The 20,100-nt window shown below is 53.7% G+C and overlaps 10 protein-coding genes across 10 annotated transcripts; 4 read left to right on the forward strand and 6 right to left on the reverse strand.

Moving 5' to 3' along the window:
• Positions 1–310: 310 nt before the first annotated feature.
• BDW47DRAFT_61032 (putative ubiquitin-protein ligase (Asi3)) lies at positions 311–3,557 on the reverse strand. The gene is made up of 2 exons (XM_024819424.1): positions 2,886–3,557; positions 311–2,813 (listed from the first exon to the last, which is right to left on the reverse strand). Exons 1-2 carry the CDS (start codon positions 3,306–3,308, stop codon positions 366–368), a joined length of 2,871 nt encoding a protein of 956 aa, XP_024669635.1. The 5' UTR covers positions 3,309–3,557; the 3' UTR covers positions 311–365.
• Positions 3,558–3,780: 223 nt separating this feature from the next.
• BDW47DRAFT_110141 (uncharacterized protein) lies at positions 3,781–5,478 on the forward strand. The gene is made up of 2 exons (XM_024813651.1): positions 3,781–4,259; positions 4,340–5,478. The coding sequence occupies exons 1-2, from the start codon at positions 4,075–4,077 to the stop codon at positions 5,469–5,471; spliced, it is 1,317 nt and encodes a 438-aa protein (XP_024669636.1). The 5' UTR covers positions 3,781–4,074; the 3' UTR covers positions 5,472–5,478.
• An 84-nt stretch (positions 5,479–5,562) lies between these two features.
• On the reverse strand, positions 5,563–7,479 carry BDW47DRAFT_61064 (queuosine 5'-phosphate N-glycosylase/hydrolase). Its single transcript, XM_024819426.1, has 4 exons — positions 7,454–7,479; positions 6,769–7,262; positions 6,324–6,710; positions 5,563–6,271 (listed from the first exon to the last, which is right to left on the reverse strand). The coding sequence occupies exons 2-4, from the start codon at positions 7,184–7,186 to the stop codon at positions 5,847–5,849; spliced, it is 1,230 nt and encodes a 409-aa protein (XP_024669637.1). The 5' UTR covers positions 7,187–7,262; positions 7,454–7,479; the 3' UTR covers positions 5,563–5,846.
• A 522-nt stretch (positions 7,480–8,001) lies between these two features.
• BDW47DRAFT_61042 (E1 ubiquitin-activating protein ubaB) lies at positions 8,002–10,828 on the forward strand. The gene is made up of 10 exons (XM_024819425.1): positions 8,002–8,401; positions 8,476–8,646; positions 8,755–8,991; positions 9,048–9,172; positions 9,224–9,288; positions 9,344–9,623; positions 9,682–9,857; positions 9,919–10,031; positions 10,083–10,429; positions 10,485–10,828. Exons 1-10 carry the CDS (start codon positions 8,342–8,344, stop codon positions 10,765–10,767), a joined length of 1,857 nt encoding a protein of 618 aa, XP_024669638.1. The 5' UTR covers positions 8,002–8,341; the 3' UTR covers positions 10,768–10,828.
• Positions 10,829–11,084: 256 nt separating this feature from the next.
• Positions 11,085–12,279, reverse strand: BDW47DRAFT_128017 (SDR family NAD(P)-dependent oxidoreductase; the record flags this gene model as incomplete). Its single annotated transcript, XM_024816795.1, has 3 exons — positions 11,085–11,242; positions 11,349–11,748; positions 11,797–12,279. 3 exons carry the CDS (start codon positions 12,277–12,279, stop codon positions 11,085–11,087), a joined length of 1,041 nt encoding a protein of 346 aa, XP_024669639.1.
• A 364-nt stretch (positions 12,280–12,643) lies between these two features.
• On the forward strand, positions 12,644–13,301 carry BDW47DRAFT_110156 (elongin C). Its single transcript, XM_024813652.1, has 3 exons — positions 12,644–12,817; positions 12,893–13,083; positions 13,153–13,301. Exons 1-2 carry the CDS (start codon positions 12,694–12,696, stop codon positions 13,078–13,080), a joined length of 312 nt encoding a protein of 103 aa, XP_024669640.1. The 5' UTR covers positions 12,644–12,693; the 3' UTR covers positions 13,081–13,083; positions 13,153–13,301.
• Positions 13,302–13,600: 299 nt separating this feature from the next.
• Positions 13,601–15,220, reverse strand: BDW47DRAFT_61107 (tRNA-splicing endonuclease subunit SEN54 family protein). Its single transcript, XM_024819427.1, has 3 exons — positions 15,018–15,220; positions 14,143–14,957; positions 13,601–14,084 (listed from the first exon to the last, which is right to left on the reverse strand). Exons 1-3 carry the CDS (start codon positions 15,131–15,133, stop codon positions 13,636–13,638), a joined length of 1,380 nt encoding a protein of 459 aa, XP_024669641.1. The 5' UTR covers positions 15,134–15,220; the 3' UTR covers positions 13,601–13,635.
• A 130-nt stretch (positions 15,221–15,350) lies between these two features.
• On the forward strand, positions 15,351–15,881 carry BDW47DRAFT_110158 (uncharacterized protein). Its single transcript, XM_024813653.1, has 2 exons — positions 15,351–15,470; positions 15,532–15,881. Exons 1-2 carry the CDS (start codon positions 15,417–15,419, stop codon positions 15,709–15,711), a joined length of 234 nt encoding a protein of 77 aa, XP_024669642.1. The 5' UTR covers positions 15,351–15,416; the 3' UTR covers positions 15,712–15,881.
• Positions 15,882–15,896: 15 nt separating this feature from the next.
• BDW47DRAFT_110159 (arrestin C-terminal domain-containing protein) lies at positions 15,897–17,994 on the reverse strand. The gene is made up of 3 exons (XM_024813654.1): positions 17,475–17,994; positions 16,513–17,397; positions 15,897–16,435 (listed from the first exon to the last, which is right to left on the reverse strand). Exons 1-3 carry the CDS (start codon positions 17,550–17,552, stop codon positions 16,193–16,195), a joined length of 1,206 nt encoding a protein of 401 aa, XP_024669643.1. The 5' UTR covers positions 17,553–17,994; the 3' UTR covers positions 15,897–16,192.
• Positions 17,995–18,756: 762 nt separating this feature from the next.
• On the reverse strand, positions 18,757–19,190 carry BDW47DRAFT_110162 (uncharacterized protein). Its single transcript, XM_024813655.1, has one exon. It carries the CDS (start codon positions 19,068–19,070, stop codon positions 18,846–18,848), a length of 225 nt encoding a protein of 74 aa, XP_024669644.1. The 5' UTR covers positions 19,071–19,190; the 3' UTR covers positions 18,757–18,845.
• Between the last annotated feature and the right edge of the window lie 910 nt (positions 19,191–20,100).

Genomic DNA, 20,100 nt, shown 5'->3' on the forward strand with positions numbered 1-20,100 from the left:
TTGATCGACTCAATATGATTTGATGACCTGTATTGTGAACTTCGACGTAGGCAATGTGTATTGGTAGTGGTTGGGTAGATGTTAGTGCTGAGCATCTCCGGCACGCCTAGCAAGTACAATCCCATTCGGCGATAACGGTGTAGACCAAGCCACAGCGGACTCAAACCTTGCACTACCAGGGAGCTGAGATACGGCACCCTTGGCGCATGTAGGGCTCGTTCCACATTACGTCAAGGCTTGTTCAACTCTACTCAGCGACATAATAGCAACAAATGCAATATATAAGCAACGAAAAAATTATAGTAAAACCATTGATTAATGTAAAGTAATAGACGAAGATAAGAAGACATGTACAACAAACAAATCTACGGCACCCATAAGCGTACAAACCCCCCAACCTCCTGGCGGCAAGTAACACAGCTGCCAAAATTATTCATAGCAAGGCTGACTCGGCAGTCCTCGCACACGCACAGACAGCGACACGGCCAGGTGATGATGGATCGGGGGCTCGTCTGGCACACTACACAAGGGGGACCACTGGGGCCGAGGCCGGAGGCGCCCGATTCCCAGGTTTGTTCGTGGGACGCGGAGGCAGATGAAGCTGCCGGTTCGGACCGGCGCGAGAGGATGAGTTTCTCGAGTTGCTCGGATTCTTCTTCGGGGGTGGGCTTGCGCTTGTCGCGGCCTGAGCGCTGGGATTGGACTCGGGAGAGCAGGACCTTGGCTCGGTCGCGTTCGACCTGCGCTTGGTATTGGCGGCGGGTCATGATGCGTCCGTCTTGGCCTGCTGCGAGGTGCGCGGCGAGGATGCGCGCCTCCTGTCGGCTTTCCTGGTCTCGTGGGTCGAGGAGACGGGCGAAGGAACTGATGTCCATGAGCGGTTCCTGGGGCGGGGTGCTTTCGCGGGAGAAGCGGCCCGGGTACGGGTCTTGTTGGGTGGGTGTGCGGCGCCCGTCGGACTCATCCTCCCACTCCGAGTCAGTGGTGGTCGACATTGACACGACGCTGGTTGTGTCGTCCCAGTCGTCGCTGGGTGGGGCAAAGTCAGGCGTTTGGTCTTGATCGCCCCAAGAGCCCCCGGCTTTCCACCAGTTGTAGAGTTTCTCGTCCAGCCGGCGCTCGTCTGACTGCTCCCAGTCGGCTAGACTCAAGCGCTCCCGTTTCCGCATTTCCGTTTCCACGTCAAATTCGTGGTTGCTGGGCAGTTCTAACCCCCCGTCGTCGTCTAGGATCCAGAAGTCTAGGGATTCTCCACGGCGGGCGCGGACAGCCTCCTGCGGCCCTCTTACGCGCGCTCCCAGGATTGTCTTCAACCACTGTGGTCGGCGACTGATGCCGCACTTGCTTAACAACTTGTCAAGCCCGTAGGCAATCCACCGGAGAAGAAGATAGAAGATGCTGCGGAAGAAAGAGAAGCCGTGGTAATACCTGGCGGCGCTTCGAAGTGCGCCTACACCTGGGTCGATCTGAGATCGCGCGGGTCGAGTGCCATGTTTCGGTTTCTCGATCTTTCTCTCCTTCCCATATCCACTCTCCCATTCCGAGGGTGCTTCCGGGATAGCGAATTCGATCGCGTCTTGACCCTCCAAAGCCATTCCCGTGGTGTTATCGTGACTAGGTCGAGACGGGTGGGTCTTCCTGAGGGATTCGAGTTCTGATAGTCTCTCATCTTCTAGCCACGTCATGTTCCGCGCAACAACGCCTTGGCCTTCGTTGAGAAATACAGCTTCACTGGCAGCCGTGAGGACGGTGTATCCGATCCTCAGAAGCGTTGTGTAAAAGTCATCATGCCTGTTCAGGCGGATGCTGTGCATCTGTGTGGACCCTTGCATGTTTTCGTGGGCCAGAGCAAGTCGTTGTCGGACAGATAGGGGCTCGGAGCCGTCGGTAGGCAGGGATAAGGCGGTAATAAACAGAGCCACGCCGTAAATCACCCCGCACATGATAATCCCCAGCAAAATGAGAAGATGCGGGACAAATCCCACGATGCATACCGTGGGGAATTTGAGAACCAAATCCTCCGCCCCTGCCGAGCCGCCGCTCATCAAACCCCATGCCATCGCGGACATGTAACAAAACCCCCAGAAACCGGTGTTGAGCAAACGATACCGGCTCTGCTTCCCAAAGACATCCAGAATGTTCGATGTCAAACTGTTGCAACAGGATATCAGAGCAATGAGGAGTAGCTCCGGGGTCACATTCATGCGTTCCAAGACCTGAGCCCGGGTGAGTAGATGTAGCGCCGATTGACTGGATGCACCGGAATCGGCTTTGGAAATATTCGCCTTGGGGAGACCAAACAGCCCCAGCCCAAGAGATTGCGAGATGGTCGACTCTGCTTCGGCAAAGGCCAGGGAATGCTCGAAGATTGACATGCCGGCTTCGGTGACAACCACCCTCCCCTGCAGCGCGCAGGACAATGTTTCGACAAAGTGGCTTAGACAGAGGCGTAAAAATACCGGCCACAAGAACCTAAAGGAGCCATAGGGGATATCGGTGGAATTAACCGAACGAGACATATGGACCGCACTGCATGATTGGTCGTCTGCTTCCCACGGTATCAGAGTGGATGCGAGGGAGTAGAGAAAGCCCCCGCCACCCGCATGGTCGAGCGAGAGTCGCTTTCCGGGAGTGCCGTAGCGCATGAGGGGATAATCCGGGGAGGACTGGCATCGCATGGCGCGGAGTAGTGTGAAGATCTGGGTTATGAACAGGACGATGGGGATGATGCGTAAGGAGAGCCGTCGGTGCCAGTCGAGGTTGAGATGGCGGCGCGTGGATGCGTAGATGGTGATTCTATTCAAGACGAGGCCCTAATTAACAGAGTAAGCATCTTCCTTCGTAGCGAACCAGACGACTTTGATAGCCACGGGGGAGGACCATACCACGGTAAAGCAGGCCAACGACCAGCGACTGGTCAAATAAGAAAAGAGCCCGCTGAACTTCACGACCGCCTGGAAAAAGTCCGCAAAATGCAAACCCGAGTCTGCGGCATCTGCCATTCCGTCCTGCGCGGCTCCCGCAACCGCCTGCGTTGTGGCCGCCACGGCGTCACTCCCTGGCCCCGTGGCCGGCCCTGAGCGCCAAAGGTATGTCGCCATCCCGGCAATCTGTCGAGGGATCGTCGAGAATGCCAGAGTCTCCGCCTGATAGAGGCCCCGAAGCGGCAGTGTCAACAGTTCGCGCGGGTAGGAAGATAGGGAGAAACGAGCGGTGGAGTTGCCGAGAGATTGCGCGGCGAGTAATGAGGTGTTTGTAACTGCGGAGGTTGGTACGGTGCCAGTCGACTGTAATATGGACATGTTCATCCCTCCGTCTATGATCCGGATCCACGTCTTCGAGATCTACCCAACACTAGAGGTAGTACTCTCACGACATCTGCGGCGGGCGAGTGAGACGGGACGTGGCGGAGTAGGACCCCTAGAGATGGAGACACGCGATGAAGGTGGCCGGCATAGTGTGTGATCTCCCAAGTTTAGCACATGATATGAAGCGAGAGTGACACCACGACCAGATGGTGAGATTGAAAAGTGAGTGTCGATCTGGATGAAGTGGAGGGGGAGAAACAAGAGAGTCGGAGGCCTGAGGTTCTCGGTCTCCATCGTCACCGTCGCTGGCCTAAGGCCGTGGCGCTAAACCGTTTCGGGCGATTCCCCGCGGATCCAGGCCGGTGGCACGTGCTGCTGAGTAATTATCCAATTGTTCAATTAATTATCCATATCCAGTATCCCCAAATGGTGGATGATCATATCAAACAGATAACCCTGAATGATACAACTTTGGATTGCTTTCAAAGACCTCCGCTGGAGAGGCATCGAATAGTCAAGGTACCTGCCGTGCCAAGGGATGTCCAGAACCGGTCTAGCCCAACTGATTATCAGAGACCCGCTTCTTCCATTCATCTACGACTGTTCTTCAACCTGACCAGTGACCGACATTGACTACGTTGATAGGAACTAGTCACTCCTTGGCTTGATGATCGGCTCTGACTGAAGCTACTTAGTGGATATACCACTACTGGTGTCGATTGCACCTTCAGCTCTCTTCCTAAACATTCTTTTCCCACCAGAGGCAATGAACAACCGACCAGTGGAACAGGCGCTGGCCACGCTGGTGCCAACGCACGCAAATGATCTACCTCCAGAGCTCGTCAGCTTAGCCCTCTCTCTAGTAGCACAGTCGCGGAGCTTTGCGTCTAGCTTGCGACCAGAGGAGGAGATTGCGCGACCCTTTGCCTGCTCAGAGATCGCGTGTCGGAGGTATGTCCAACCTCACTTGACCTTGGCAGCCCCAAACTTCCCAGACGATTCTAACAAAGATACTCTTCTACAATCTCCAGACTGAGTCGCAACCTCAACCTCCCCCCTTTACTAGGCCATCCGCCGTGCCCGCCACGCGCCTACAAGAACCTATATAAGCTCCTCGACCAGTCTATCGGTGGAACGGGCGTGAAACGATCCGGAAGCAATTCCGTCCCAGGGACCCCGTCGCGTGCCGGCTCCAACCCATCAACACCGATCAAAGAACCCCGATTGACGCGCACTCCGTCGAAACAAGAAACGGCCACCCCGCGGGCACTACAACACACCCCCAGCAAATCCACACCGCTCAAAGGGCCAGTAACGAACGCCGACAGGCCGCGAGCATCACACTCGCCGCAGAAATCCTTCAAACCCCGCCGACATGGGCTCTCCACCTCGACTATCATCGCCGACGCGCCCTCATGGGTGATGACGTCCATCCGCACCATGTGCACGACGCTCTCCACGCCCGCGCCGCGAACAAGCACCTGGTCCCGACCTCCCGTCTCACGAGAGCTCCCGCCGCACATCTTCGCCGGCACATCCTCCATCTTCCACTTCATCTCGCAAGCCAGCTCCGACGACTTCGACGAGGAAGTCCTCGCATTCATCGAGCCGATCACAATCACACAGGACAAGGAAACAGACGAGGAGTTCCAGGAGCTCGTCAAGTCCCTGCTCGTAGCGCTATACTTTCTGGTTCTCGCGCGCAGACGCAACCCGATAGCCGAAAGAGCTGAGACAGCAGAGGCGCCGAAACTGGATAAGAAGACGTTCTGGGACATGCGCCAGACGGCGCTCACGAGCCTGAGTCTACCTTCCACCGACCGACGACACCGAGACAACGTCGAGCAGTGGATCGCGGTGATCATGGAGCAGGGCTGGGCCAACGGCCAGGAGTGGTTCGAGAACATCCCGCAGGGAGCGAGCCTGGACGAAGAGTATGCTTCCGGAGAGGAGGGAGGGGTAAATACGCCGCACGGAAGCAAGCGGCAGAAGACCATGGGAGGGTCTCTTTTACAGGGCGACTCGAGAAAGGGCCTTCTTCCGGGTCTAGGGACCATGATGCAGGATCGGGTGGATTATCTGAGTGAGGACCGGCGGGAGGATTATGTGGAGTGGCGGGCTGATGTGATGGCTCGGATTGGGCGGATGAAGAGTGCAGCTTAAGACTTACGTCTTAGTCCGTAGGGATCCATATGCTCAGAATGATACCCTGATCTACTAGTACGAATATTATTCTCTATTAATGCTGTTCTTTTACCGTTCGAAATCGGTATTGGATGAGAGTCCTGCTGTATTCTATACTGCAGAGAAAGAGCGCGAGGCCCGGCTAATCAAGCGATCCGCACGGTGTGCCTCTTAAAATTCACCACGACAGTCCTAGTGGCCAGCACAGGGACAGCAGTGATGTCTATCTATGGAAACGGAAAGTGGGACAAATAGCGAGGGTATAGTAGTGAAGAAGTGAATGGGAAAGAAAGCCATTGTCTGGTGGTGGACCAGAGTAGATGGTGCGATCTCGGGTGTCCCTAGGGGACAACTTCAATACCAGATGCTTCTGGTGCGGTGGTGGGGAATCGACTCCTGTCCGTCGGCTTCAATTTCTTTCATGGTGTCGTACAGGAAGAAGTCGATGAGGACGGCGTTCACGCTCGAGGTCTTGTGCTCTTGGACGCTCTTCTGCTTGAAGTGCTTCTGGGTCGAGCACTTCCTCGCGGGGTCGTCTTCCGGCGACAGGGTATTGGATTTGTCCATCGATCCCTGGCGCGTCGTTCGAAACTGCGACCCGGGGTGTTTTTGTTCGATCTCGCGACGGATGAGCTCGACGCACCAGATGCTGGTGGCACGGAGCTCGACTTCCCAGGTCGAACCGTGGGGCAGCGGCTTCAGGTCGCGAATGTGGCTGGTCAACGGCGGAGAGTAGACCAGACAGCCGAGTTGGTGGAGGATTTGGGGGATTCGGTAGTCTAGATGTTCATCAGACACGAATTTAGGAGCATGGGCGTGGGTCCATCATACCGGCAAACATGGTGATCTTTTCGATGTCGTGGAATTCGCCGAAGCTCTCACCGTTGAAGCACGCCCACAGGTCGGCAACGAGGATCTGCGCTCTCTTATACAGTCGGACCCTGCGTCCATGGAAGGAGGACTCGTCTCGGAAGCAGGAGAACGACTCCGCCAAAATATTGACCAGGGCTGCCGCCGAATAGTTGGCGTTGTAGATGCAGTTCAGGAAACTGCCCTCAAAGTCCTTGCACAAAACCCGTCCGGCCTCGCGCAGGCAGTCCACTCGTTCTCGGAACAGAGGGATCGGCTCTTCTGTCGCGGACCGAAAGACATGTTGGAGCTTCTCGTCGGGGCACGCCTCCTCGTTCACCCAGAATTCGGGGTCCGTAATTGGGATCCCTGCGAGTCTTAAGTCAACCATCCTTGTTGCAACCGACCGCCTCTCACTGATCCGTACCTTCATCCAACGCCCGCTGCAGGGCGGCCACCAAGCTCCAGTACCCGGTCCAGCGTCTCCCGCGATAGTCGATCGCAAACCGTTCGGCCTCGGGAAGTTCGGACCAGAAGCTGAAATTGAGCAGATCCATGGTGAAGATGAACGCGACCGTGCCCTCGTCCTTCGCTTGCGGGTGTAGCTCATGATCGGACCAGGTTTCCGTCGAGTATTCCTTCTTCTGCATCAGGCGCCAGATGGTCTCCGCGGCCTCCTTTGTTTTGATGGGACTCAATGCGACATCGATGGCATTGTCGAAGACGTGCTGCGCATTTTCCAGGACTTTTGTCTCTGCCGTTCGTGGATTGGCCGGGCCGCTACCTAACCCCAGGGATTTGCGAAGGAGGGCGAGCAACTCGGGGTCTGCTTCATCGTCGGACATGGCGGGAGGGGGGGATACCACCGATAACGATCTGACGGTGGTTGCGAAGAGAGCAATTGGACGGCGCAACAAGTATCTGTCGAATCAACAGTGAGATTGACGGGGGTACACACGGGAGAGAAAAAGAAAAGAAAACGATCAACCCGAATGGTCAACAATTCTCGTCGACAACGAAAGAACCACGAACACAAAAAAATCATAAAAAAAAAAAAAACAAACAGATAAGGAAAAACGGTCAAAAAAAGGAGGGGGACTGGTTTAGCGTACTCTATTGGGCCCGCAGGGAGTTTGGGTTCTCCACGACCGGAACCAACGGGAAAACCGTTTGAAGTAGTCGCAATGAATTAACTCCAGACGATCAGGGTCAATCGCACGCTGGACCAGCTGGTTTGATCAATGGCAATCCACAAAGGGAGAAGGATCCACCAAGGGCGAAGAACAGTGGTGACAAGCATCTTGGAAGATTCAGCACGTTCATTCTTTCATTCGTTCATTCGTTCATGTTTCCAACCTTTGCTGAGAGGCTGTTATGTAAGCAAGGGCCTGGAATGTCAGGAGAGAATGTTGGAGCCGTCCAGTGCGCCGCATTCTTTTTTGGAAATCTTGGGAGACCGAAATAGATGACAGAAGATATCAGGAGAGGACATGGATGGATAGTCCAAGCTCAGGAAAGATGCAGGTGATATGTAAGTAGGCCGAGTGTAGTATAGTCTCATGTAGATCCCACGACGGAGAGTCGGTGGTGATATGCACGCGCGTGCCAGATAAGGAGAATGAAGTTGATGAGTAGAATAGAGAGGACAAGAGAAGAATATAGAATCAAAGAAGAGAATCAGAAGAAAGAATCGATGGGGAGAGTGGAGTGTGGAAGAGAAGCGAATGAGTGAGGATGAGAAATGCCGTCATTGTCAGCTCGGATTCTCATGATCGCGGTGGCCTGAAACCCCAGGCCGACCACCTTTCTCCTTCAGTCCAGCTGAACTTCATCTTCAACTTCATCTTTTCCTTCCTTCTCCCCCTCCCCTCTTCTCCCTCTTCAATTCTTATCTTTGCAGTTTTCCAACCTATTGGCGATGCCGTTCGACTTCTTTTGACTCTCGTTACCGTCCTCTCCATCCCGTACTTGCTCCAAGCTCCCCCGTGGTCGCCGCAATCATGCCGCGCGATACTTACCTGAAGCGCTCCGTCGGCACGCTTTCTAGGCGCATTGCAGAGGTATGGCCGTCTCTCTTTTGACGGAATGATTGTATTCGAGCTTCTGAACATGTTCTAATGTCTCCTTCGTCTAGTCCCGTGTTCTTCTCGTCGGTGCCGGTGGGATCGGCTGTGAACTACTCAAATGTCTCCTGCTCTCCGGCTTCGGTGAAGTCCACATCATCGATCTCGACACCATCGACCTCAGCAATCTCAATCGCCAATTCCTCTTCCGCCTCGAACACATCAAGAAACCAAAAGCTATCGTGCGTCGTCTCCGTCTACCCGATCCCCTGCTTCTTCCGCAACCGTTGTACACATAACTCCCACCCGACCTAGCTAGATGACTGACGGATGGGTGCCGAGTTCTCTAGGTTGCGAAAGAAGCGGCGCACAAGTTCCAACCGCGCGCAAAACTAGAAGCCTACCATGCGAATATCAAGGATGCCCGCTTCAATGTCGATTGGTTTGGGGGGTTCGATGCCGTCTTCAATGCCCTCGACAATCTGGAAGCGCGCCGTCATGTCAACCGGATGTGCTTAGCGGCCGATGTGCCGTTGATTGAGAGTGGAACAACGGGGTTTAACGGACAGGTCCAGGTCATCAAAAAGGTGGGTGCACTTCCTCCTGTTTCCTCTGGGTGGCCGGTCGGGCTGACAACCAGCAGGGCCAGACAGAGTGCTACGACTGCAATTCCAAAGAGGTCCCAAAATCCTTCCCGGTCTGCACGATCCGCAGTACACCCAGTCAGCCCATCCACTGCATTGTCTGGGCGAAAAGCTACATCTTTCCGTGAGTTGCCGCGGTATCATTTTCTCTTCGGCTCCATGCTAATCCTTCCAGGGAGCTTTTCGGGACCAGCGAGGAGGAGACGGAGGAGTTGGATCATTCGGAAGATGCCGAGAATAGTCAGTTCCAGCCGATTTCCCAGAGTCTGGAGTGGTTGTGGCTAACGTTTCCCAGAGGAAGAGATTGAAACCCTTCGCCAGGAAGCACTGGCTCTGAAGGAAATTCGTCAGTCCATCGGTACCCCGGAATTTGCTGGGAAGGTTTTCGATAAGATCTTCAAAGAAGACATCAACCGCCTCCGGGGCATGGAAGACATGTGGAAGACCCGCAAGGCCCCGGAGCCGTTGGATTTGGCGGCGTTGGAACAGGAGTCTTCCTCCATCGACCCGACAATCTCCCAAACGGACCAGAGGGAGTGGACGTTGGCCGAAGATTTCGTTGTTTTCCGAGACAGGTGCGGTTTCCTTTCTGTGCCTTTCACATCTAGTGGAATACTGCTGACCAGATTCCAGCTTGGACCGACTCAGTAAACGATTGAAGAGTCTCCAGGCGTTGCCCACCGGAGATGTGAAGCCTATCCTGGTTTTCGACAAGGATGATGTTGACACGTTGGACTTCGTGACCGCTTGTGCCAACCTACGAGCCTCCGTTTTCGGGATCGACCCCAAGTCAAAGTTCGATACAAAGCGTGAGCCCATTCCGTATTCCCTGGGAGATGGTCTAGAAGGTCGCGCTAACGTAATGCGCAGAAATGGCTGGCAATATCATCCCAGCGATCGCGACTACCAATGCAATGATCGCCGGGCTCTGTGTTCTACAGGCTATGAAGGTCCTCAGAGGGGAGTATGACAACGCGAAAATGGTATACGGGCTTCTTTTCCATCCATTGCGACTTGTAATAACCACCAGATAGGTATTCCTCGAGCGTTCTGGCGCCCGCGCGATCAACTCCGACTCTCTAAAACCTCCGAATCCAAACTGCCCGGTCTGTTCGGTTGCCCAGGGCCGACTTAGAATTGATCCCCAGCGCGCCACCGTCCAGGACCTGGTGGAAGATATTCTCCGTCTACAGCTTGGGTACGGTGAAGAATTCTCGATCAATAACCAACTGGGCACGTTTTACGACCCTGATATAGAGGACAATTTGCCCAAAAAGCTGTCAGATCTTGGTGTCGAAAATGACGGATTCATCACGGTCATTGATGACGATGATGATCAGCCGCGTGTGAACCTAGAACTTGTCGTTCACGTGGCCGAGAAGTGAGTTTCCTGAGTGATTCATTACCCACCGGATCACACACTAACAGCTCATCAGAACCGACTCTCCATCCGATGAGCAAAAGCCCATCACCCTCGAAAAGATCCCTGAAATCCCCCGGAAACCCAAGACACAGGCGGAGCCAGCCCCTGAAGTCAGCGAGCATACCAACGGCACCTCCGGGCCCGGAAAACGGAAGCGCAATTTGGAAGAGGCAGGACTCGCGAACGGAGACGATCGCGCCAAACGCCTTGCCAGCGCGTCCGTAGCCGACGGCGACGGCGCGAACCCGATCGTCTTGGACGAAGCACCGGGAGGCGCGATTCTCATTGATGATTGAACGGGGTTGTGGAGAGGAGTTAAATCGGAGTACACAGGCATGTTTATCTTATCTGAAGGTTTTGTTTCTAGGGTCGTCACCCAATCTTGCATGTTTTCTTTCTCTTTGTCAGCCCCATCTTCTAAAATTTTCCCTTCGTCTGTATCATACATATTACGGTCTCTGGAATAGAATAAGTGACGGCCGACGCCGGTACTACTAAGCAGTTTGCAACATTTGCATGTGAGGCAATTATCGATTGACAACTTCACTATAGTACAATTACACAAGGTATAGACCTTGGAGCTCCGACGGATGAGCAAGCCTGTATAATAATATCAAACAGCGCTCAGCCCCCCATCCAGGTTCAGAACGCAGTTATTCGCATATTCGTTATGCGCCAGGAACACCGCCGCATCAGCTACTTCATCGGGGCGACCAAACCGCCGAAGCGGGATAGACTCTTTAAGCTTGGATGTCTGGATCTCGGTGAAATCTGCAGGGTGGTCAGCTAGTCCCAACACATACCAAGTGAAACAAAAAAAAAAAAAAAAAAAAACAGTGGCTAGGTAGCGGAAAAGCTGGAAAGAAAAACAACGTACCAGCAATCATAGGCGTCTCAATATACCCCGGGACGATAGCATTCGACCTTACAAACACATCCCTCAACGACTCAGCCGTCTCAACAGCCATCGACCGCGTGATCCCAAGGACACCAGCCTTGGAAGCCGCGTACGGGACGGCGCCCGTCCCGCCCTTAAGCGCCAGCAGGGACGACACGTTGATGATGCATTTCGAAGGGGGACGGGCGTCCGCCGATGAGGCGGCTGCGGATCGGATCTTCACTCTGCTGCGGATGGAGGCGCGGACCAGCGCGCGAGAGGTGAGCAGGGCGCCTTCGAGGTTTGTGCGGAGGACTAATGAGATGTCTGATGGTTCGGTGCGGGGGAGGATGTTGGAGTTGGAGATCCCGGCTGCGTTGACGAGGATGTCGACGGGTTGCTGTGGATATCAATATACGATACATGCAAATTGATGGTGAAGACCTACCATTGCCTTTTCGAGCTCACGACTCCAGGATCCAGCATCGGAGACATCACCGACGAGCAGGTGGAGACGCTCCGACGATTCAAACAACGACCCGGGCAATAACGGTTCCGTCGGAGGTGTATGCCTCGGACATAGTTCACGATCTTCTTCTGGGGCGCGGGTCGCCACATCGTCAGTACTGCTGTCCTCCCCAGCAGTCCGCGTCGGGGTCTCCAACCGGGCAGCAGCATTTGCTAAACGATCGAACGATCGACCGACTAGGATGACGCGCGATGCGCCTTCGCGCAGGAAACGTTCCGCGATGGCAAATCCGATGCCGGATGACCCGCCGGTGATCATGCATGTTCGACCGGAGAGTCGATTAGACGTGCAGGTTGCAGATTGGGCGTTGTTCGGGGATGTTGAGAGGAATGCGCGCCTTTGCGCGTTGGCTGGGGGTGTCCTATGCGCCGAGAAGAGAAGAAGTGATGATGATGGGCGCATGGCTGGTAGACCGCTGCGGAGGCAGAATATGCGTAATTGATGCATGTTGCGCGATATTGGGGTTCTATAACGCTCTCTACAAAGTAGATGTACACGTCCAATGGATCCAATGGATGGTTTGACCAGCTCGTAGACCTGTCGGTGGAATCATACAAGAGGCATGCGACGAGTCGTGAACTGGGAGAAAGAATAACTAGATCCCCTTGCGATTAGATTAACATAATTATGAAGTATATCCCAAATGACGTTGGTTGATAGCAAGACACAGTAGTAACAGTAGAAGAAGCGGCCGCACTAACCAGCCAGAAACCGCGTTATGATGCCGAGTCATCCCCGCTTTTCCGCCTTTTGGATCGCCCGTCAACTTCAACCCTGACCTCACTCCGTCTCAATTACACACCCACAGCCACAACCATGGAATCCACCCCCGGAAGTTCAGAATATGTCACTCTCGTGTCAGGGGATGGGTTCGAGTTCATCGTGCCTCGAAGCACCGCCTGCGTGTCAGGCACAATCCGTCGCATGTTGGATCCGTCGAGTACGCTTTTTCTCGTTTTCTCCATCATTGTCCCTCTCTCCTTTTGGAATAAAAAATGCTAATGATGCTATACAGGCAGGTTCTCCGAAGCTGTGACCGGGCGCTGCGTCCTCGAAAACATGAGCGGCCTGGTGCTGGAAAAGGTCTGCGAGTACCTCTGCTACAACCTCAAAAACAAGAATCAGACCAATGTGCCGGATATGGATATTCCCCCGGAGTTGTGTCTGGAACTGTTGATGGCTGCGGATTATCTGGATACGTGATTGGTATGCGTATTTCCTGGCGTCGGGTCTTGAATTGGAGGGTTCTCATCTGACTGATAATGATTCTTACAGATATTACGCGAAACGATGACAAGAGATGCGAGTCTGGATAATGCTTGGGAAAGATTTCCTTTTTGTACATTTGGTGGAGTTCGGTCGGAATATCCTACAGCGTGGCGTTGGTTAAGGTATGGATTATATTGATTAATCCTAAATTATATACACATGTTCTGCTTGCCAAGTGCCTCCAACGGTGTTGTTGGCAGGCCTCGGTTACCTCTATGGTTACCTTTCTTCTGTCCAAAAGTCTCAGTGAAGACAATCGCAAGCCACGGCTTGGCCATCGGAGCATCAACGGCCACCTCTACATATAGGCGGTCGTTCTAAAGATGATGGCAGATCAGCCCACGGTGCAAACCCCTCCTATTCGGCCCTCATCCCACTGTCATGGATATGAGGACCTTATTCCAAGGGGGACATGCTTGAGAGTCTCACGGGCACAGTGCTCGTGTCAAGATTCGTTCCAGTAATCTATATCGTTGGACCTTGTGGGTGTCAACGTCCCTTCGAGCGAGGTCGGGGAGGTCCCCTCTTCTGATTTGGCTTCGGCCCTTGCAGTTTGTAGAGCTTTTCCTTGCCGAACGCCGAGTCGGCAACCCGGAGATAACTGACGACACCTTGGTCCACGACGGCCAAGATGACACTCCGGTAACCCTGCCGTAGCCGCAGGGACAGAACCCGGTCCATCCTGGGACCCTTGGGAGGGTCCAGCGGCGTGCTTTCGAGCAGAGCGCTCATCTGCGCCAGTGTCGGCACGGCGGTTTCACGGGCATTCACGACAGCGACTCGGAAATCGGCCGCTGGAGGAGCGGATTTGCGGAACGGAGTAGAAGGCTTGTACACGTGGAAGACGACGCGGAATGGCGGGGATGTCGGGCGCGATTCAGACCGCGGGGCAGTAGGATCTTGCCAGGGGATGATGGACAGTTTGCGGTATATGTCATCTAAACGGGAAAAAAAATTAGCTGAGAAGCAAGTCAGGGACTGTAAAGCACTACCCACCATAGCTGCGGTGGATTCCAAGACCAGCGAGAGGTCCGGCCACAGGGCAAGGCGGGGAATCAGACAGCCACTGCATGAACCGACCAAATACCCCCGCCAAGCCAGGTCCTCGCGACTGCACCTGAGCATCCTCTGCACTGCAATCCCCCTCATCGGCATCATCGTACCACCCAGGGGCGCGCACAAGCGTGTATCCCAACCGCCGTAGCCCAGTATACACAGAGAATCTCTCCATATTCAAACCGCCGTGTCCAAGGAAGCACGCATACGCAGCCTGCAAGCTCATCGGTATCCCCGAATCCGCCGTCTCACTCTCCCCGGGACACCCCGTCGACGATACCGGCCATCTGATGTCCAAGCTGCCTCGCTCAAGTAGGTACAAGGCTTCCTCGGGGAGCAGCCAAACGCGGTTCCACCGATCTGCGCGACCGATCGTTTTGAAGTACTGGCCCTTGGGGTTCGACACGTAGACGCAAGACTCTGCGGGGACGCCCATCTCCGCCCCTGTAGCTTTGGGGGGCCCAGCATCCCCGGCTGTGGCTGTGGTATTCTCTGGTTGTTGCGGTTGGGTGTCGTTATCTTCTAGAACGGTGTCCATCTGCTTCGACGGCTGCGCGAGCGGTGGGGGCGCGGGTCCGTCGGGCGCATAGATTCCAATGACCTGGTTCCTGGGGTGATGCAGACGGGGGTACGCGAGGGCATTGTGCATCGCTTGGCGCGACGCGGAGAGGATGTCGGCTTGGAAGAGGGTCGGGTTCGGTTCGAAGTCCTTTTCCCCGCGTTTGGGGAGACTGCCTTGGGATCCATCTGTGAGGCTGAATTCTGTCAGCTAATATCCACTGGAGGGAAGGGTTGGGAAATATGGGGGGACGAACAAGGTGAGGTGGTTCAGCATGCGGAAGTCCTGCGTCTCGTCGGAGAGGTCAGCGTCGATGTGCGCGGAGGAGTCATTGGAGGGCATGTGAATGGCCGCTTCGTCTATGTCGGCCATTTTGACGGTCGCAGATATTAACCCCGAAATATAAAGCCCGCGATAAGTGTAATAAGTGCGGTAGGGAATGTGGGAAGGTGAGCAACGATGATGCGCTGCAGAGCTGGATTGATAACGATGCGCGATAAAAAATCTCGGTGGTCCGTGCTGGAGCATATCAGCCTATCGGCCAAAGTCATCCACGGTGCATCTCGCGGGGTTCGCTTCAATGTTGTTTCCTGCTCCACCTTCGTGTCGAGTAATCTAACGGCGGGGATTTCATCTTTTGCCAGAGGAACTTCTCATGGATATGTGCGCGGCTGGAAATGACACTGATTACAATGAAATTCTCTCTCAAGTGCGCTATCACCACTACTGCACACTGTCAACAGCCCCTCACTGACCCCGCTGATATATAGATCTCCGTGAGCTTAAATAATGCTCTAAACACTTACGGTGCTTCGTCTTCGCAGTATCAGACGATCCTCTCGATCCTCAAGGATTGTCTGCAGAAATATGGGCGCGATGGTCGACAAACACACGACCTGGATCCGGATACCCTGAGTCTAGCAATGGGTTTCTTGGAGATCGGGAAATAGTCTCCCCCTCGATCAGTTGGATGAAGCTTCTTGCAGAGTGGACGCGATAGGCACAAATTACGGGAGTCATCCAAGAGCTGACCTGGGCTGTGGGATCTCTACAAGGCAAATATCATGCCACACTACAAAGAATCAGAACATACTCCGTCGCGGACTGGCAATACACAGACTACACATACAGCATCTTCAAGTATAAATGTTACACATTAATCCAAGTACTGGGGAATCATTTAGGGAGCAACCGCCCCTGGTCCTAACGGGACTCTTCGTGGAAACGAACAAAGCCAACCCCCGGGCCAGTAGAACACGCAATAAAGGCTCACACGAACACCATGCAACAACAAAACTCCGGGTCCCATGCATTCATAAAGCGTTAGTGTGTCTGTCGTGTGGTCGCAAGCTGTCAGAAGGTGACATGCGCAGCGAATTCTGACATCCATCGCGTATATCTGACCTCTCTCCATCCGGTGCCGCATCGCGCTCAATCGATCAGGGGCTTCTTCTGGTTGCCCACGATCGCCGCCCCGAGATGACGAAGGGCGTTGTTATCGGCCGGCCGCACTATCGAAGGTAATGGTAACATCGGATTGTCGGGGTTCACATGGATTGCATCGCGCGCTGCCTGTTCAATCGCCTCCATTTCTTCCTTGCATCCGGCATGATCGAGTGGGCAGACCACAATCGGCTGTCGGATGATGATGTCTCTCGCGGACGTGAGATGTGCCTGTTCCCATATGAATTAGCCACAATGTAAACGAACCTCCTCAACTATAACAGCCATTACACCAAGGTCAGCCGTACCTTCACGGTTAAATAGTATTCAATTTTGTAGAGACTGGCCGTGGTAGTGAACCCGCTGAGCGCATACGTCGGAAACGCCGCCTTCCCTCTGGGGAGGATGCCTTCTGCATCTCGCATGTCCTTGGCTGGGAATACGAGACCAAGATTGGTCAGGTACCCCGTAGGGGGCATCTTGACACCAATGGCCTCTGTCCGCTTGGTCAGTGTCTTGATTTTGCGCTGGGGCTCATCGCCCTCGTGGTTGTATATAATCTCTTCGTCGATGCCGATGGTGATTTTGCTGATCGTGACCTTTCTAGCCTTCGCCATCCACTCGGGATTGGGAGATAGCTTGACGTAAACGCTCACAGGGTCGAGCGGCCCGTAGGACCAACGCGGGAGCGATATCCCCAGCGTCACCAAATGATCCGACACTCGCTCTGCTGACTCTGGGCGATTGTACATTCCGAACGTCGACAGCGTGTCGTACCGAGCGATGGGGACCGGAAACGCATACTTCCGTTGCTCCGAATGTCCTTGCTGAACCATCACAACAATCTCGTAGTAAGTCTCGGCCGTGCGACTGGGAAGCTGTAGACTGGCCGGGGGGACTCGTCGGGAGGCATCGGGACCACCGCGCCCGAACGGGATAAATAGGACGAAAGGGAGGTCCATCGAAATGACCTCCTCGTATTCTCGACCAGCCGGGCAGCGAAACAGGAGCATTTCCTTGCCCACGATATCCGTGATCTCCTTTCGGGGCGGCGCAAGCCGTCTCTTAGTCAACGAGTCGGCCGAGGGATGGATTGTCTCGCGACGATGAAGGGATATGGTGACCAGCGACACGTTGACGGGGGCGGTAATACCGACACCAGGCCTGATCTCGACTTTACCTTCCACACGAGGCTGACGCGCGGGGGGTGTGGGTTAGCAAGGCGCTCTCTTCCCTGGGACGATAACAACCCCAACGACCGCAAACTCACCATAGTCGCAGAAATACCAGGGTATCCAATCAGAAAGTTGCCATTCGGCGGGCCTGAAACGCGCACGAAGGCGGCCATTTTGCAAGCGCAGTACCCGCACCACCATGGGCTGGCGGCGGTTGAGAGGGATGCGCTCCGGGACTATTGCGGGGAAGTTTGTGATCTTGACGACCTAGAAATCCTTGACAGGACCATAGATGCCAGCTTGTCCCACCTTTTCCTGCACGGTTTGCGCTGGGTGGAATGGATTTGGTGAGGCTGACAACTCGTGTTGGTTGCGCGAGGCTGTCGATGCGGTCAACTGGCCAGGCGGGATATGTCGGGGGTGAGAATTCGAGGGATAGTAGAATGCCGATCCAGGGTAGATCTCGGCGCGTGGATGTCTCAGAATTGATGGTCTCTAAATTGTTTATTTCCTTTGTTTACCTCCCCCAACCCAAAAGGGTGAAAAAGTCGAGAAATGCAGGAGTTGGGAGGATTAGCGCCAATGTGGGGGGGGAAGTGTTGAGGTGACGGAGCTGGGGAGGGGGAAAGGAAACAAGAGGGAGAAAGAGTGGCGGCGGCTAGAGAGATTAATTCTCTTGTCCGAGACTGAGAGTCCCTGAGCTTTCTTCGCTTCTGCCGTCAGCGATCTGCGCCCACCGTAGAACGGACTAGTCTACGATGGAGTAAGTAATTTCGGTGGCTTCTTTCCTTGATTTGCTAAGGTTTATGGTCTGACATTCCTCACAGAAAACCTTTGTTGTTTGTATCAAAATTGTTACAAGATGGGGGGCCCGAGTACAGCCCCAGACGGTGCCATGGACGCCTCCCCCCTGGGCGTTAATGGCATATGCCTTTTGGATAGCCATCCCCGGATCCCCGGTACCTGAACAGTCAATACCAAAGGTACAGCTCGGGGGGTGGACCGGCAGCAGATTCGGGCGCATATCGGCTTTCCTGCTGGCCGTGTCCACTCCACAGTTCCCCATTTTGGTACATGGTACGAATTCTGTTGATTCTGCTCAGGAGAAGCTTGGTGAAGCTTAAACAATTCGACTTTCACATCCTGCGCCCATGTAATGCACGGATCCGTCGACGTCATAGTAGATATAGCCCTAGTCTAGGTTGTCTAGACTCCCTCCGCGTAGTCATCTAGTCAGCAGTCAGCACAACCGATACTTGGCATCGAGCAAATCTGGATGGATGGAGAAACAACGGTTACCGTTCTGATTAGCTAACAATCATAATTTAGTTGAATTAATCAAGAGATCGACTGCTGTCAAATTCCGGTTCACCCACAATAACATCTCTCGACGATTTTCCCTCGCTGAGCTACTTCAATCCCGGACTATCCATTCCGGCCAGGGTCTAATTGCCGCGAGACCTCCTCTATTCCGACCTCATTCCATTATGAAGTACAGACAGGCTTTGACACGAAAATACGCTCGACGACAAAGAGTCCCAGGCGAAGGGGCATCGAGATACCATGTTCACAAATCCTCGACAGCGCCGATGGTTTTCATTCGTTGACATCGCTCGTTGGCAAGAAGCTACTTGATTTGACCATAGAGACCACATCATGAGCAGTCGAAGGTATATGAGAAAGACTCGCATAGCCAAAATAGATCGGGCAATCTAGGTGATATGAGGGCTGCACGAATGCCCGTAAACCCTACGCATCAAACACGTGCGCCGCTCCCCAGGCTCAATTCGGGGGCGTATCACAGAGTGTCTTCGATCCAAAGAAAATCGATCATTGCTCCAGAAATGTGGAACACAGTGTCAAATAGTGCATTCGTTTCCTTGCAACACTGCATTCGCATCTTGTCAACCCATGTTACCTGTGTCATAGGACGGTTGACTTCTCAGCATGGTGCTCCTAGTGTCAAACTTAGGGCTGATCTAATGTCAAAGCAAAGCACGTTGTAAGATTGCCAAGGAGTCTACCCTGTTTGACCAACCATCCGACCCGAGAGTTTTCGATGGAGTGGACCCATGGGTAGATGACGCTTGTTTCGTCGTCCAGATACAATGTCCTAAGTTGTTGGGACAAGGGAAGGTCATTTCAGCAGTGAATTCCGCAGCAGAAAGAATAGGACCTGGGAGACAAACGCAACAGGCCACTCAGCAAAAGATCCTGTCACCGGCTTCCCTCAATGTAAGGAATATAGAGGAATTGCAAAGTCAAGCCTGGTGTGAGTAGTCTATGGTCGAAATCAGTAATATTTGCCTGTCATGCATGAAATTAGTTAGGACATAGATTTGGTACTTGAATTGAATTGTTTTGGTCTCCGTAGAATATTTCTAGCCAAAATATATACATCCGGTGTGATATGTAAGATTATTGGGATTGACACGAACATCCTGTCTTTGAATTCTTGCGAGTGTACCCCTAAGATAATACGCCCCATTCCTCATTTCTTATTCAGTATCAAAATAGGAATATGAAAAGAATAATGAATTGATATTGATGCCTGTAGATGTTCTATTATCAGAGCATGATAGATCGTGCTCTGAACATGACTAAACCGTATTCGACTAGCGGCATCTATCTGGGATGACTAATATTATGTCACCCAGCAGTGAAAGGTGAGATCACAGGTGAGATTTGGACACCCATCCTGTACATGATTCCAAGCTTGTA

The sequence above is a fragment of the Aspergillus candidus genome, assembly GCF_002847045.1.
Source record: "Aspergillus candidus strain CBS 102.13 unplaced genomic scaffold BDW47scaffold_44, whole genome shotgun sequence".
NCBI classification, from domain to species: Eukaryota; Fungi; Ascomycota; class Eurotiomycetes; order Eurotiales; family Aspergillaceae; genus Aspergillus; species Aspergillus candidus.

What these genes read in the sequence shown, in the direction of transcription:
- BDW47DRAFT_110156 (XM_024813652.1), top strand. Translation starts at nt 12,694, where the DNA reads ATGGAATCCACCCCCGGAAGTTCAGAATATGTCACTCTCGTGTCAGGG. An exon ending in TCGCATGTTGGATCCGTCGA is followed by an intron (nt 12,818 to 12,892) that starts GTACGCTTTTTC and finishes GATGCTATACAG; the next exon opens with GCAGGTTCTCCGAAGCTGTG.
- BDW47DRAFT_110159 (XM_024813654.1), bottom strand. Translation starts at nt 17,552, where the DNA reads ATGGCCGCCTTCGTGCGCGTTTCAGGCCCGCCGAATGGCAACTTTCTG. An exon ending in CTGGTATTTCTGCGACTATG is followed by an intron (nt 17,398 to 17,474) that starts GTGAGTTTGCGG and finishes CCCGCGCGTCAG; the next exon opens with CCTCGTGTGGAAGGTAAAGT. An exon ending in AATACTATTTAACCGTGAAG is followed by an intron (nt 16,436 to 16,512) that starts GTACGGCTGACC and finishes ATATGGGAACAG; the next exon opens with GCACATCTCACGTCCGCGAG.
- BDW47DRAFT_110162 (XM_024813655.1), bottom strand. Translation starts at nt 19,070, where the DNA reads ATGCGAGTCTTTCTCATATACCTTCGACTGCTCATGATGTGGTCTCTA.
- BDW47DRAFT_61042 (XM_024819425.1), top strand. Translation starts at nt 8,342, where the DNA reads ATGCCGCGCGATACTTACCTGAAGCGCTCCGTCGGCACGCTTTCTAGG. An exon ending in AGGTCCAGGTCATCAAAAAG is followed by an intron (nt 8,992 to 9,047) that starts GTGGGTGCACTT and finishes GACAACCAGCAG; the next exon opens with GGCCAGACAGAGTGCTACGA. An exon ending in TTCGTTGTTTTCCGAGACAG is followed by an intron (nt 9,624 to 9,681) that starts GTGCGGTTTCCT and finishes ACCAGATTCCAG; the next exon opens with CTTGGACCGACTCAGTAAAC.
- BDW47DRAFT_61107 (XM_024819427.1), bottom strand. Translation starts at nt 15,133, where the DNA reads ATGGCCGACATAGACGAAGCGGCCATTCACATGCCCTCCAATGACTCC. An exon ending in ATGCTGAACCACCTCACCTT is followed by an intron (nt 14,958 to 15,017) that starts GTTCGTCCCCCC and finishes GACAGAATTCAG; the next exon opens with CCTCACAGATGGATCCCAAG. An exon ending in TGGAATCCACCGCAGCTATG is followed by an intron (nt 14,085 to 14,142) that starts GTGGGTAGTGCT and finishes TTTCCCGTTTAG; the next exon opens with ATGACATATACCGCAAACTG.
- BDW47DRAFT_110141 (XM_024813651.1), top strand. Translation starts at nt 4,075, where the DNA reads ATGAACAACCGACCAGTGGAACAGGCGCTGGCCACGCTGGTGCCAACG. An exon ending in TCAGAGATCGCGTGTCGGAG is followed by an intron (nt 4,260 to 4,339) that starts GTATGTCCAACC and finishes TACAATCTCCAG; the next exon opens with ACTGAGTCGCAACCTCAACC.
- BDW47DRAFT_61064 (XM_024819426.1), bottom strand. Translation starts at nt 7,186, where the DNA reads ATGTCCGACGATGAAGCAGACCCCGAGTTGCTCGCCCTCCTTCGCAAA. An exon ending in GCAGCGGGCGTTGGATGAAG is followed by an intron (nt 6,711 to 6,768) that starts GTACGGATCAGT and finishes TAAGACTCGCAG; the next exon opens with GGATCCCAATTACGGACCCC. An exon ending in AAAGATCACCATGTTTGCCG is followed by an intron (nt 6,272 to 6,323) that starts GTATGATGGACC and finishes ATGAACATCTAG; the next exon opens with ACTACCGAATCCCCCAAATC.
- BDW47DRAFT_61032 (XM_024819424.1), bottom strand. Translation starts at nt 3,308, where the DNA reads ATGAACATGTCCATATTACAGTCGACTGGCACCGTACCAACCTCCGCA. An exon ending in CGTTGGCCTGCTTTACCGTG is followed by an intron (nt 2,814 to 2,885) that starts GTATGGTCCTCC and finishes TCTGTTAATTAG; the next exon opens with GGCCTCGTCTTGAATAGAAT.
- BDW47DRAFT_110158 (XM_024813653.1), top strand. Translation starts at nt 15,417, where the DNA reads ATGGATATGTGCGCGGCTGGAAATGACACTGATTACAATGAAATTCTC. An exon ending in ACAATGAAATTCTCTCTCAA is followed by an intron (nt 15,471 to 15,531) that starts GTGCGCTATCAC and finishes GCTGATATATAG; the next exon opens with ATCTCCGTGAGCTTAAATAA.